At 39.7% G+C, this 15,968-nt stretch overlaps 1 protein-coding gene across 1 annotated transcript in view; it reads right to left on the reverse strand.

The window, feature by feature from the left end:
* The window catches only part of cfap20dc (CFAP20 domain containing), a 29,576-nt gene extending 14,606 nt beyond the window's left edge, over positions 1-14,970 (reverse strand). Inside the window, exons 1-12 of the mRNA XM_071905518.1 lie at positions 14,950-14,970; positions 14,694-14,783; positions 14,035-14,128; positions 13,857-13,929; positions 10,556-10,670; positions 10,236-10,389; positions 9,390-9,536; positions 6,793-6,965; positions 6,328-6,439; positions 4,817-4,909; positions 4,568-4,705; positions 2,724-3,046 (exon numbers count right to left, since the gene is read on the reverse strand). Coding sequence (XP_071761619.1) covers positions 2,724-3,046; positions 4,568-4,705; positions 4,817-4,909; positions 6,328-6,439; positions 6,793-6,965; positions 9,390-9,536; positions 10,236-10,389; positions 10,556-10,670; positions 13,857-13,929; positions 14,035-14,128; positions 14,694-14,783; positions 14,950-14,970 — 1,533 coding nt within the window. The remainder of the gene's footprint in view (positions 1-2,723; positions 3,047-4,567; positions 4,706-4,816; positions 4,910-6,327; positions 6,440-6,792; positions 6,966-9,389; positions 9,537-10,235; positions 10,390-10,555; positions 10,671-13,856; positions 13,930-14,034; positions 14,129-14,693; positions 14,784-14,949) is intronic.
* Positions 14,971-15,968: the final 998 nt, after the last annotated feature.

Here is a 15,968-nt window from a genome sequence, read left to right on the forward strand (position 1 = left end):
ACCATATTGCCACTGAATCTACATATCTGAACAATTTCAAATGTACATATCTTATCTTGTACATATCTTAACTATTTCAAATGGATCTTTCTCATGAATTAAACTGCTTGAAGCTTCCCTTAATAGTGGATGACATACATTCTCTCTCTCTCTCTTTCTCTCTCTCTCTCTCTCTCTCCCTCCTCTCTCTCCCTCCTCTCTCTCTCTTTTCTTGATTTTTTGTTTAATCTTTGATATTTGTTTTGGGGTGAAATATTATGATAAGCCCCTTGGATTTTTTTTTTTTTTTTTTTAGCTCACCGGCTTAATCTGTTATGTTTTCTCTTTCCTTTCTGTGCTTTATCACTTTCATAAGTGCAAGAGAGTAAAGTATGAACTACATTTATTATTGGAAGCCCTGATGTGGGTGTGGTTGTGAGCATGTGGGTTTGAAGATTGTGTGTGTGTGCCAGGTTGTGTGCTGAGGGCATGCATCAATAAGTGTGTGGGTGGCATATGAGTATGAGTGAGGATGAATGCGTTTCACTGTACTATTGTATGATTTGTAAGTCCTATTATTATTACACTCAACTAACAGCATTTCCCTGAAGATTTAATAAATCTTACCATGGACTGCTGTATCTTGTATACCTCAAAATAGTGGATACAGGGAAAGCTCATGGCTTTGTTTTGCTTTTAATATTTCTCTATGTTTAATAACAAAAGTTAGCTCAAAAAGAATTGTAAGAGCCTGATGCAACACCTTGAAAGAAGATATTGCCCGAAGTTGAGAAAGGAACAACCTGCCACAGATGAATGAAAATCAAAATAAGGCCAACTAGTGTCAGATGGCAACTAACCAGGGGCTGGTATATCAGGAATTATTTAGAATTACCTACGGCAGCAGGACCTTCAACCTTCCCTATGGTCATAGAAGATCTGGCTTGAAAGCAGACACTTTTAGTTGCTTATAAATGAGGATAACCTAGTGAAAGGACATTTCAGATTTCTCGCTAGACCCCATTTAAAAATGTCTCCCCTATCAATCAATGTCCCTTTCTGACATCTTCTCATCATGACTTCAAATTCCAATGTTGACCCTACTGACTGGAATAATAAGATGCCAATATATCATCTGTGTCTATCAAAAAACCTAATGCTTAAAAAATGTTCCATTGTGAAAATACTGTATATTCTTTTGACTATATCTATTTGTTCAAAATGTTCTTTCTTATACCACCCACGTTCAAAGCATCCTTTGTTGCATGTCATGCCCACTGTATACTATCTATTAAAACAACAACAGGCTTTGATCAATACATTTTAGTACAGTTCAGTGATGAACCTTTCATTCCCTAAAACAACCTCCATTGCATAGGTGTTCAATTAAACAAGGTCCTACTGTAAAATTTAAGTGACATTGACAGAGAGAGGGAGAGGGAGAGAGGCTACCTCAAAGTTGTTGACAGAAAGAAAATAATGACTATGATAGACAACTGATCACTCCAGACGGTGCATCCCTCATCCAACTACAGGCAAATCAGAATTTTCCGGAAAATTCCACTGATCTGTGATGTTTAATGCATTGCATGACTTATTTTGTGATGAAGTGCTGCAATTTACATTTTGGTGTACTTTCTCTCAACCTGCCTCATCTACTTCTGCTTCAGTTAGTGATTTCCTACATTTCCCAGAATGCCTTTCGACATCCCCCGGAGACCGTGCCTGGACTTATTGCATCCAGCTGGGATTTATGTGTAGGTGTTGAGAGCAATAATGATAGCGGTAGCAACAGTAATGGCAAGACAGTGAGTTTCGACTCACGGCCCTTATTCAAAGCACAACATGTCTTGTGCCTGTGTTGCATTATGGACTGTTGAGGCTGCTGTGAATGGATAAATTGGTATCTCTTCCATGATGGATTTCTCCCTGTATGGTTGTTGAATATCAGTGCAAAATGGTGAGTCTAGAAAGAACCCCATGTTCTTTGATTATGAGGGACTGACACCCAAACCTGGCATTTACCAGTGATGTTTTAGATAGCTGAAAAATGTTCTCCTATTTAACTCCATTGTAGCTGCGCCGAAAATATCTGGACGTGAAGTTACCTCGTCTACACTTGGCCACTTCTCCATAATAAGAAAAATACACTACCAAACAACAAAATGGACCTGGGAATGCAAGGTCAATACCTGTTTTTTAACGTTGTTAATGTGTTTCAGGGTGGAATTTTCCTTTAAGGTGGTACGTAGAATGCATTCCTTTAATGCCAAGAAAAATCAATTCGACTATAAAATGAAGTTCTTTTGTCTGACTAATTAAACTCATTATTAAATTTTGAATAAGTAAAAGCAATTAGCATTTCTTTGAACATATTCATCTTTCTACTCACAGTCCAGTGTAGTAATCTCCCTGCTCAGTATACAGAAAACTATTGTTTTTTTAAGTTTCAAAACTACCATGAATAAATGATGAATAGTCTTACTGACCTTTGAAGTTTAAGTTCATTGTATACAGAGAGAGGTAATATATTCAGAATTTAGTTATTCTAGGGGCATATCATATGATTTGTTGTTTGCCCAGAATAATACATGTAATGTCATGCAAGAGGTTTGGTTATCTATCGCAGATGGTTATCAGCGCTGGAGCAGTATATCTTATACACATGATACACATGATACAATGTGTGTGCTTGCATCTGGATGTGGGTGTGCATGTGTGTGTCTCGCTCACAGCAGACCTACCTCTTCACTTTCACTACCTATAAAGTCGTCTTCGGGTTGGGCTCCATTGCGCCTCCCTCTTTTCCTCTGAACCTGATTATCTCTCGTCTCCACCTTCTCCTGGTCACCGTGTCCCTGCCCTCGTCTGGCTGAGTGAGGCAGTGATGAGAAAGTGAACACCTCCTCTCCCAGAATGAGCTGGGGCTCGGACCCCCCATTACTCTCCCCAAGGCTGCTCCGGACCTGCAGGTCAGAGGAGCAGCCTGGCCTTGACCAGCAGGAGAGTGACTCTGCTGCTGTGAGAGTGGCACTTTCCTCAGCAGGACTGTAGCACAATGATTCATCTAAAGTAAAAGAGAAAATGAGAAAATAACATGACCAAATTCCTTTTGCAATTGCCATTTCAGTATTCTTGACAGATTCGTTTTTTTGACCCTAATCAGGAGTAAACTCTCTTTTGAACTGGTTGCACCTTAATTATGTTATACAATGACATAGAGTGTGGGGCTTCAACTGTACAAATTACACAATACATGAGTAAGCCCTCCAATTCAGAATGCGTGGGGAATGAATGGAAGACGTCTCTCGTGCTCCTCTTGTGCCAAGACTGAATAGATAATAATGATAGGAATCTAATTACAGTGAGTAATAAATCCTTTTCCATTTCTTCATCATGCAGCTCATGTTATTCTTAGTTCATTTTCACATATGCAAATAAAAATTCGCAATCACAATATGTAAGACTGAAATGAATTTCATGACGGTTGCCAAGAGCGGAGCATTAATTTCCTCTGCATAGATGTATTTTTTGTAGGTTTTGTTAATAGCAGTGCCATACTAATGCCTTAATGAGAATTTCAAATATACAGTACATAAGTGGAGTTAGAGTACTGAAAACAAGACTAATGGTGAAGAACACTTATGTTGGCAGAGCTGCACTCACCAACCGGAATTACAAACATACAAACTATTCTGCTGCTAAATCACCACTCAGAAAATTATACCTTTATCCATGGGGCCTGAAAAACACCAGGGAGCAGACTGCCTCAGAGACCTCATGTCCAGGCTAATAATGTTTGCTTATTGCTCTGGTTTTCCCATTTGAGCAGCAAGACTGGGGTCTCTAAACAGCAGCAATGCTGAGACATCAAATACGATGTCCCTCAATATATATAAGGAGAAAAAACCTTGAAAAGAAGTGGCACACATGCACGTGTGCCTGCAAGACACATTCAATCCTTACACTCCATGACAGGCCTGAGATCAAAGATGAAAGTATCTCTCTAGATCTGAATCAGTGAATACATTTCAACATCTCGACAGTGTAATCACTTTCTCTAATTGCCCACTGTGTGGCAAACCCCGGGCCCAGGAGATGTCCCTCTGACTTTTATTTAATGTGCCACATTACCATTAATGAACTAACTGCTTTCAGTCTGTGGGCAGGGCCGCTGCAAAGGAGCTTACTGCCGTGGGGAAATGTCCATAAACGAGCTTCGGAGCACATGCACTCATTTTGTCAGGACAATGGCGAGGGGTTCTTCAACTCAAATCCTACTCACAGCCTTGACATGGGTTATGCAAGATTAAAAAAAAAAATAAATAATAAAGAGATGTGTGCGTATAAAATGAGGCTCATTCGAACTCGTGCAGTATTTCCAATTGATAGCATAAAAAAATTAAGAATAGGTATCTTTTTCCCAAGTACATTGTAATTTGATTGATATCACTCAACATGCATGTTCTTTCTCTTTTTTCCCATCCCTCTCTCTTTTTAACTTTTCTAACCATCACTCTCAGAGTCTGAACATGTACTTGTCGTCCTGCTACTGTCCTGCTCCATTTGTGGCAGATGAGAGCCTGACCTGCCGTTTGATGTCCTCTCTTCTTTTCTGTCAGGGTCAGAGGTTGTCCGCTGCTCTCTCGCCTACTGGACGGAGGAGTGGACATCTCTCCGTTCCCACTCCTGTTTCTGTGGCCACCAGGCACAGCATCTGGATGGGCTGTTGAGCAAAATTGGGCACCAGAACATGTTAAACCATTATACATTCAGCACATCATACACTACATCCCAGCACACACAGAGAATTTAATATGTAATGCACACAGCTCACCTGAGGATGCTAGCCTCTCTCGCCCAGCAGTGTAGACACGTAGCTTCTTCTTACAGTCTTTTGGGGGATGGGGCTGTAAGCTGCCAGGTGTTCCTATATACAGTACTTTCCACATTAGCAAAGCCTTCTAACCCAAAACAGTCAAATAACAATGTTTTTAAAGCCTGCCAGAAGCGCATCTATGATCTGATTATGCACCATGAAAATCCCCATTAATGAAGGAATTTCAGAAACTGAGCTCCTTACAATCATTCAGTGCAGAGAGAATAGAGCCAGCTATATTATGTTCAGCTGAGCTAGGGGATTTTAATCATCCTTTTTGCATTCAGTCATGCTAAAAAGACATTGCATTAACAAGTGTAATAGCTGTTATTAGGTGCTTGGGAGGAGCTCCTCTTTAAGAGCTGGGCTCTGTGTGTTCGTAGGTTTGTTCATTTGTATGTAACGCTTTTAGTGATGCACAGTGCTTAGGGGAATTGCGGTGTGCTCTTTAGGCCGGGCAGAGCACTAAGAGCCCTGCGTAAAATAAATACAGTGTGCGTTCGTACACCAGGATGTGCAGTAGAAGTCACACAAGCATGAGCCAGCTCTATGTTGGTGCATGGTACATTCATACCAGGAAGAAGCTTGGTGACTTTATAACTGCAAGTCAATGCATGAATGAACTTGTCTGTCTGAAGCTGGGTTATAAAAGATACAAATCATAAAAAATACTATGAGCCAGGCTAACCCTTCAGTAAGGTGAAGTTGGATACTTCTACTTAGATTAGCAGTTGCCTCCATTTCCCAGAATGCCTTTTGACAACCCCCAGAGAAGGGATGTGAATTTGTTCATTTTGCTGTGGGTGGTACATGACCGAAGTAGAGTTAGCGGATATGTGGATATGTTTTCTCAAATACTGAAACCAGTGGTTGTACATTGTTCCTCCTCCACCAAAAATATCATAATCATCACTAATACATCAATGTGATTTTACTTGTTTGCATGCCAGTTGAGAAAAAGTGAATTGCACCAAAATGCAACGTGTCTTGTCTCTGCATCGCATTACGGACTACTGAGGCTACTGATTTCTCCCTGTATGATTGTTGAATATCGGTGCAAAATGGTGAGTCTAGAAAGAAGCCCTCGCTCTGTCGGACTGAGACCAAAACCAGTTGTGGACAGCTGAAACATTTTCTGCTATCAGACTCCATTGTAGCTGTGCTGGAAATATCTCAACGTGACATCACGACATCTGTGGCCAGCTATACATGGGAATAAGAAAAATATACCACAAAACAACAAAATGGACCCAGGAATACAAGGTTCATCACTGGGTTTTTTTTAACAGTGTTAAAGAGTTTTAGGGTGGATATTTCGTTTAACTTTCCTATACAACATTTCAACATAGAATTTACAATATTCCAATATCTGGAAAATACATAAAATAAATATGTAAGTAAGAAAGCATGCTGATGATGTTTCAAACAATGTTGTCCTTCCTTACCTATGAGCTCAAATCCAAATTTACCCTCATGAAGAGTGTGGCAAGGCTCTCCGTGTGATGATTTCTCACTCGGGTTGGCAGTGCTCTGACTCTCTATAGTACCTTTTTGGATTGTTCTAGCAGTGGAGTTGGGCCCCTATGGGGCACAGCAAAAGGAGAGATACAAGTTGGAGTACAACAGATTCTTTTTGTACATACAGTAATTTATGAGAGGATGGCACCTCTATAGAATGACTTCATAAACTTAATCTAACACAGAGCAACCTGAATTGGAAATGTTTAAGAAAAATTTAATTATCACAAATTTGTATCATTGCCTCTACAGAAGATAAAAGAACCAATAATACTGAGCAAACATAATTACAAAATGTGGAAATTTTGAGTCTACTGTGTGCAAAAATATCAGCTGCACCTCCTGCTTCCATAGTCATAAAAATCATTCACAGGTATTTATGTTCTTATATTGTGATTCTTGTAGCAAGACACTACCGTATTCAGGGTACGGACTGCGCTTCTATCCATTCCCTCTGAGGGTCCACTGTTTTTCCTTCCAGTTTGAGGAGGAGGTCCTGAAACCCTGGAGCCAAAGGCTGTGTGTGAGAAACCCTGGGGCCTAGTTTTTCGGAAACTGGCTGATGTGGCAGTGGCAGACTGATCTGATGCTGCAAAGAAATGATTGATCGACCATTATTCATTTATATGTTTATCATATAGGAGGACACTCCTTTTTGAATTTCTCAAGATCTCATGCTGCAAAATAAAATGAATGGGTAAATGGGTAGGCTTGATTCTGAACAGGCAGCCAACAAAAATTATGTTGCAAGCATACTAACTGAACTCTAACTTGACCAAATCCAAAAATGAGCAGATGTAATGGACTCCTATTTAATTTAACATACTATATGTATTTATTTTCAAATGTATGGAACATTTAGAATATGTCCTTTTGGACACTTTTGACTGGAGATATTGACGGGGCAAAGATGACAGAATCCCAAGTAGACTTAGAGCATCCTAGTTGTCTCCAGGGCTTTTACATTCTCTCTGTGGTCACTAAGAAGGATTTTTCTATCATTGTTTGGGCTAACATTACTAAATCCTTGGACTTCACCTAGCTGGTCAGTTATTTGACATGAACATGACACATGATCTGTAGCTAGCTACCTAATATCTGACCTCAGCTAACCAGCTAACGCTGACCAGCAAACACTGCTATTTTTGTACCCCAGTACATCCTGTCTGTCATACTGGCCCTGACAGAACTGACAAGCTGTATCTCCGACATGCTACACTTCACTACATGGTCTGATTTTCACGCCTGCACACACTCTTCTCCTCATCTCTAAAAAAGGACATTGTGTCTAACAACAAAACCATGGTGGATCCATAGCGTCGATAATCAATACAGGTTGTTCGGGTCTGGACTGGTCTTCAAATAGAGAAGAGCGCCCCATCCCCACTTCGCCCCCTAGATTCACCCTATTTGCCCAAATAAATTTAAAGTGTATGGTCATTGGTGGGAAATTGTGAAAAAGTGAGTGCTCCGTCCAGAGATACCTAGTCTTGCCAACGATGGTTGAATCTGCTGCGAAAAGATTTTTTTTCTTCACCATTACCATCCACTAAGAAGAACAAATTTAGGTCAGAGGAATGCGCAGTTTACTGACATGATTGCAAAGGTTACAGCTTCAGTCCGATATTTATGAAATTTCAAATTGAATGGAATCCTATGAGCTGCAACATGAAAAGCAACTTTGTATTATATAGCTCACAACATGCAGTATACACTCAAAACAGGAAAATAAAGGTTGAATTAATTAGTTGATTTTGGGTTAATTTTTTTTTCCTTAATCAGTCAATGCAGATTGTCCATGTTTTCCATGTTATTGTGTGAAAAAGGTGGACAGCAAGTGCAGTGTGACTGGTGGTATGGCAATGCCCTGACCCTGCTGTATCTGTGCCAGGGCTCATTAGGGCCAACTCCGCTGCTGCTGACAGCAAAAGACACTTTCTGTCTGATCCTCATCAGAGCAGACAGTTCCATTCTTCACACAGAACACGCAGAATAGATAAGATGTTATTGACAGGGCTAAGTTGGATATACTAAGGAAGGAAGAAGAAATCAAAAACTCCTTTGATGCAGCAGATTCAACATGCAGGAGAGGAAATGGACCCAGGTTTAGAAGTACGTGAAATTCAGTTATTTTCCACTTCGTATTCAGATGGCTAAGAGTCCATGGTGGTAATAACAGAGCAAAAAATAGACTATATGATGGTTGATAGATTGGTAAAATGATAGCAGTGCTCAGTGACCTTGAGAAAGAGAGAACGTCTTTGGTGGATAAAAGGTTCATCTGATCGCTGCATGAAAAAATAAACTGCTGTTTTCTTTTAACAGCTCCTGACAGATTGTGTACTGAAGCAACAGTTTTCACCAAGCGTCTTTTTCACACAGATTGGATGCCTACTTTAATAGCAATCATTTCAATTATTATTAGGAATGTTATGCTAATAATGTAGATGCTAATTATAAAAGCTTTTTCTTGTGTGTGGTTTCTATGGGCACTACCAGGTGACTCGACAGCTGTCAGAACAAATAAATAAGAGCTGATAAAAAAGGCCAAAGAGGCGGCGGAACACAGTGGTACTGAATTACTGCTGCTTGACTTTTTTATATGAGGAGATAATTGCAGCGCAGGAGAGGCGCAAATGAACAATAAAAAATTAAGCCCACATGAATTTCATCCTGAGAAAACAAATCGATTGTCATCAGAGCCTCTTTGAAGAGAATAAGTTCTCTATATTCACATTTATGCACCTGGATTCTTCCCTGTGTGGATTTCAGCATTAACTGATTCATGGGTATGGTTCCCTGTAAATATATAATTTCACACCTTGAGTAACTGATATAATAGCATCTCAGAAATCAACAAAGTAGATTAGCCTGCTGTGATGCAATAGAAAATATATAAGCTGTTTGATTTTACGCCTTGTTGCCTAAAGTGTCTTTGAGTTTCCTGAAAAGCATCATACTGTTGTTGTTATTTATTGATCAATTCAGAACCCTGTGATTTGCTCTTACCTACCACAGTCAGAGTTCACAAGGCCAGCCCTCATATCTGCCTGCTGCAGCTTCTCCATGTTCAATACCTGGGTTACATGATACACGTCGGGTAGGAACTGGCAACTACGAGGGATCAAGTCCATGACACCGGCTCCACTGAGAAACATGCCTGCTTTAAGATAAGAGAAATTTCACATTAAATCTAAAACTGAAAGTAGACCAAAAAAAAACCTTTTCTCGGATAACAAATTGTCACCACATGGCGTGGCAAAGGCAACATTCGGATCTATTGAAAAATACAAAATGACAGTGTATTCTCTACTGGCAGGTAGTGTTGAGGTGTGCACTGGGTAACCAATAATCTGCAGCTGTAGGCGCTGCTGAGCCATATCAGAGCTAAACAAAACCACCACTGTGCTCTCAGAAAAATGAAGGTAAGTCAGCTGCCACAGAAAATAGCCAATTCTCTCTCTCTCTCTCTCTCTCACACACACACACACACACACACACACACACACACAGTTGTTTCATACAAACTCAAGTTTAATGTTGAAAGACTGGTAACACATCAAAGGCCAACAGAGGACAAACTAGAACTAGGACAGCAAAGGCTACCTGTATCCATGAGTGCATGGCTATTGCATCTCTTCAATATCCACTAAAAGCCAGAGCAATATTTTTCAGGGAACAGAGGCAAAACCTATCAATAAAAGGTAAGACCTATCACAATGACAATCTTGGTGTGTGTGTGTGTGTGTGTGTGGCCGATATGTGTGCAGTGTGGTTACGATGTAGCCTTTTTGTCACTCAAGGTAAGCTGACAAAACTGTTTTGACATTAATTGTTTTTGTGTGACCAACTGTGTTACCATCAGCCGACATTCCTGTAGGCTCTGCTTTCATGGTGAAGATCCTTCGCAGTTTGCAGCTGGCAGACAAAGTGATGCCATCCAGTGTCAAAAAGCCAGTACCCTTGAACAGCTCACCGGTGAATGATGCAAGGTCGATGCACAAGTTAGACCACTAAGACAATGGAGGAAATATTACTTTGCGGGTCAGATGATCTAACAGAGACACAGCTCAATAATATACTGTGAAACATGAACCACAGTAACCAAAAAAGCACAAAGCTTAGGGCAGATCTAGAGACGTTGTGACAGAACATGTCATGGATGAGACAAATACTCACAATATTGCGTTTCAATCCAACGAAAGGTATCCTTGCATGCAAAGGTGTAGCAAAGAGCTCCTTATGCACTGTCGATAGGTAGAGTCTCCTTTTCAGGTGCCCTGAATCAGTTATCCTGTTAATATCAGACAAGAGAACGGAACATGAATTGTAGGAGAAAGTGGTGACAAACTTCAAGGCCCAGAAATAATGTTGTGGTCTCACAAAACAATGATTAACACCACATACAAAAATCTATTTCGGTGAGGAATGAGGATGTGTTGATAGCAAAATGTTACAGCTAATTCAAAATACTTTCAGTATTATTAGTGAGCTGGCTGATTTTTTTATCTTCATTATTCTCACCAACATTTTTAGCCTCCAACAACTTCCACATACTTTCAACTAGAGACTCTTCAAACTTTAAAATGTTTTTTGTTTTTTTACGGTTCTTGAAGGAATTTTAGATGTGCTGATGTATTCAACTTTTTGATTCTCTTCATACTTTTTAAAATATTAAACTTTTATTTTTATTTTTTTTCCCCATAGATATGAATTGTGGAATGTTCAAATGAAATGTGTTAACCCTAACCCAACAATTCACTCTAGCTGGATCTACTAAATTCATGGTAGTCAGTGCACTTCAGACTTCTGCTGCTCCTACTATTCCTCCACTTACTACCACAACTCCCCCTCCAACTAGTCCTCCTTCCGCTCCTCCTACTCTTACTAATATTCCAACTACTCCTGTAACTTGTCCTCCTCCTTGTTTCTTCTCTTCCTACTACTCCTACAAATAATCCTCCTATACTCCGCAAACAACTTAGTAACCAGAAAATGTAGGCAGTTATTGCTGCCCTTCTGTGCTAATATAGCTTCATAGTGAAGTGTTTAACATTGCTGTCTTTTGCTGTCATTGCTTCATTCTGCCATTTTCAGAATTGCGCTGATTGGCCTGAGAGGGGGCTACAACATTTGTTTACTTGTCTGTACGTCACACACACAATATCTTGGACGCTGCTGATTGGATTTTCACAAAACATAGGAGAATGGCACATCTCATTGCTGCGTTTCAGCATTTTCAAAATTGCACTGATTGGCCTAAGGGGGGCGCCATAGCATTTGTTTAATTGTTTTAATAATTTAATGATTGATGTACAGACAGTACATCAATCAAGAAACATGAGGTGACATATTTTCTACTTATAGCCCCACTACAACTCTGTATCATTCATGGTGCACAACATGTTTACTGTTTGCTTGCTTTAAATGTTAGATATTCTTCCATTGATAATAAAGTGATTATTTCGCTAAGAAATGTATTGCTTAAGCAGTACATATGTCTTGTATGTGGCTGACCCGAACAAAATGAATTTCCATGTGTGGACAATAAAAGCAGTTTATTCTATTCTATTCTACTTCCAGCTGCTTTCAGCTACTAAACACATTTTCTCCAGGAAAAAAAAAAATCTCAGAATCCCAAAAGAAAATCCATAATTTTACCAAAACTTCAAAGCAGACATCTGTCAGAACAGATTATTAAGAAGACACCTGTCACCAACTAAAAAGGTTTCAAAATACCATCATAAAATGTATTTTTCTTTGTGATATTTGAATTGTTAATAATCCCATTTTGAATGCATGTACACAAAGACTGCACAGACACACATACACACAGAGCTGATTATGAAGAAACATAATGCACCATAGCCTCCAATGAGAGCACCCATATGAACACCTTTCTTTTTCTTACATCTGAAATAATGTGTTTCTCTGTCATGACAACCAGAAAAAATTAAAGTGAGCCTTGTTACTATGGCCCTTGGTATTGATCAGCCTCTTCCTCTTAGCCATTCTTAGTTTGATAAGTTTGGTAACAGCGTTCACCTTTCCCTCCCCCTGGTCAGGGAGTAGCCCTGCCAATCAGCAATTACTGTGGAAAAGAGATGTCATCAGTCCTGACCAAAACCACAATTATTTACAATCAATAATCAAGAGAAAGAGAGACACACAGGCACAGAGAGAGAGATTTGTTATATACAAAGAGAGGCAGAAAAATACACAAAAAGAGAGAGAGAGCAAGAGATAGAGACACACAGAGAGACAGAGAGAGAATTTGCCAGTAACACTGTTGTGTTTTGTTCACATTATAAGAAAATCAGCATCAGCGGCATCATTAGGAAGGACAAAGAAATTCACAAGCTCTGATGGTCTCAAAGGGTATGCTCTAAAAGGTGTGATATGCCAGATTTTAACAATATATTGCAGTGAAATTAGTTGACGCATTCTGACACATTCTAATGCAAGAAAAAAACAGAAAAGCCAACAAAAGCAACCCCTTTTCTATACCAGTTCAAGCACTGGGGTTTACCACAGCAGGAAAATAATTGCCAAATGCGAAATTCTCTCAACCTCTTAGCCTGAAAAGTAAAAGTCTGCAATATGTCTTCCTAGTTCTGTTTTACATGGCCTCCATCACTTCACAATGGCTTAATTAACAGCAGCACAGTAGCACAGCAAGTGTCAATAATAAACTGAATTTTCCTCGGCCCATGAGGTGACCAGGGCACAATAAAGACCCCTTGTAGACTCCTTCAGAGTCTTGATTCCAGATAAACTCTGCTTTATTGATTATACAGCACGGCTAACTGACATATACACAGTGACATTCTCTTTTCAATTACTAAACGTAGGAGCAGCAATAGAAGTACATCGCAGCACATTACACAAAAGGAGTCACAACCGGCAACTTGTGTGGAAAAGGTGAACTCATGATTTAAACTACCACCTTACATCCACACATGGAAGTTAATTTTACCATCATGGCTTGTTCAAATATTTTTAACCTTGCAGATTTTATATCACAGCTGGCAAGATAAAAGCTTTCTTTAGAAAGAGAGCGCGTGAGGAGGATAAGCAAGCAGAACAGCATGACAGGTGAAAAGAAAAATGTTTTGTCATTGTAATAGCTTGCCAATATCACATCATCACTAATGAGATGCAGTGAATTTATCAAACAGTAGGCTCTCTCTTTCTTATTCACTTTGTCAGAGGGGAATTCATTATGGTTCAAGAATTATTTTCTGTTTCATATGAAAATATTTTCTTCTGTTGTGCATGCAAGTATTAATTTATTGGAGTAAAGTAGTTTTACTACCATATTATTATCCCTATTTCATAGAATTAAAGATTTACTACAGCAGGGGTGAGCGTGGGCCAGAAGAGGGCATATGCACTGGTACGTTCACAGAAACTTTGATTAAGCTGAGTTACAACCTTTGCCTGATTCTGAGGCAGGACAACCCCTGACTTCTGTACTTACACAAGCTCAATGGAAAAGTCTTTACATTGAGGAACATTCACTTGAAGGACCAAGAATGTTTGAAGGAGCCCAACTGGGAAAAAATAGACAAAGAAGCAAAGCACTGTAAGCCGGTACAAATAGCCACAACAGAATTGTATTTTTCAAAATGGGTACAAGTATGATCGTGTGGACTTACGAGCCATTTTACCATCCTCTGGCATTTGCATTTTAACAGTTTGGCTGCTACCCTCCAGACAATACACAAATCCTTTGACTTCTTTATGATACTCCTATAGGGGAAGAAACAATAGGGGATGAGGCCTTGCTAAGCATGACCTTTATGACCAATATTGCCTATGTAGCCCTACTTTCAACATCAGTAATTGTTCATTTCTGATTTTCTTAGTTGAGTTTTGAGTCTTAAGATAGAGACAAATACAATCCTATTGTGTCATCAAATTACATTGTCTGACAGAGTTGATAAAAGTTATGGATAGTGGTCTTCCTGCATCACAACGGAACATCAATAGAAATATGAAATATAGTTACACAACTGTCCATTTTCTTTCAGCCATCTCTGTCAACGCAATTCAATGGTGCCTTGGCCTTGACAACTCCTAACTCAACACTCATACAACAATAAAATAAGATTACAAAAAAAATCTTTGAGAATGTCTATAATTAACAGCCTAAAAACCGTTTAGGTGGAATTCAACAAAACATCGGATACCAGGTACCACTCGACAGCCCTAATAACACTCCCGTCTCTACCACCCCCTCTTTCCTCTAAAATTGCATTGGTAGGAAAGGAAATCATCATTTGTATTAGCTAAGGTAGGAGCTTTGAAAACTCACTTTACGTATGGCCGATGGCCCTCCGTGAAGTTTCCATTTTGCCACAGGGTCTTTTCCCTGTGCACTGAAGATCTCAACCACAGCTCCACCCTGAGAGGAATACAATTCGGTTTCATCAGATTGCCTAAGCAGGTAAACAAATGTTATTTTCACAGCCAATGTTACTGAAACAGGTGGAGTCCCCAGCTAGATGCAAACTGAACAATAAGATGTGAACTGTTCAAGGAGCTAGCTTTTGTAAGAATAGAAGGCTTACCTGATAAATATTCTTGAACATTTTACGATATATGAACGTTAGCATAACCAGTTGGCGTTATGCGTGTTAACGTTAGCTAATATAACCTATCAAACTTCATTATCTGTCGCTAACGTTAACGACAGGAAATTGTGACGTCATCGTCAATTATCCAGCAAAGTCTCACGAACGTTAACTGGCACAGTGAACAGTGAAACCAATCACTTTCAACGGTTCCTTTCAAAATTAGCTATCTTATCTTTTGAAGCAAATGGACAAGGACGGTGTAGTTTAACTACGAGAGCAGTTTAGCTTACACTATCTCCATGGTTACCTGACGCTACTGTAGCAGCGGTAGCAGCAGATGACTGTCACAAAGTCTGATGCTGCCTTCTCGTTCTATCGGAAATATGGAAATTACGGGTAGAGCGCACATGAACGACCAGACAAGGTGGCACACAAGACCGGGAAAGTCAGAATAGTTTCATGGCCGAGATGTGACCTTAGGGGCATGTCGGGGCGTTCTGGGAGTGAATTTGATGAGGGGACGCATTCCGGTTCATTTCTTTTCTTGAGTCTCTGAAAAGATAAATACAGAGCAGTCCCGGTGGTCGTGCAACGTTTAGGGCGCTTAATCAAGTCACAAGCTGTAACTCTTGCTGCTTTGCTTTGAACAGACACCAACCCACCCAGCCAATGAAATACAGATTACCATCTCAACCTCCCCAGCCTCCCCATGTTGAGGAAGAAAAACAGACGTATTCTCAATCCAAAGTGAATGATGAAACAATGTGTTCAAGTGAATTTAACTTGGAGACAGACAGATTTGTCATTTTTCCATGGCAATTTTCTGAACTGGCTTGCTAACACATCATCCATCTTTGTCACTGAAATGACTGATGCTCACTTGGTAGCTAGCCATGACAAGGAGAGTGAAGGAATATGCAGCTAGGCACTTCAACTTAAAAACATAAATTTTCTTTTAAGATGAAAGAAAGAGTACTGAATAGTTAGGTCAAAGAACAGTAAGGCAGTAATTG

Source organism: Centroberyx gerrardi, chromosome 5 (assembly GCF_048128805.1).
Source record: "Centroberyx gerrardi isolate f3 chromosome 5, fCenGer3.hap1.cur.20231027, whole genome shotgun sequence".
Classification (NCBI taxonomy): domain Eukaryota; kingdom Metazoa; phylum Chordata; class Actinopteri; order Beryciformes; family Berycidae; genus Centroberyx; species Centroberyx gerrardi.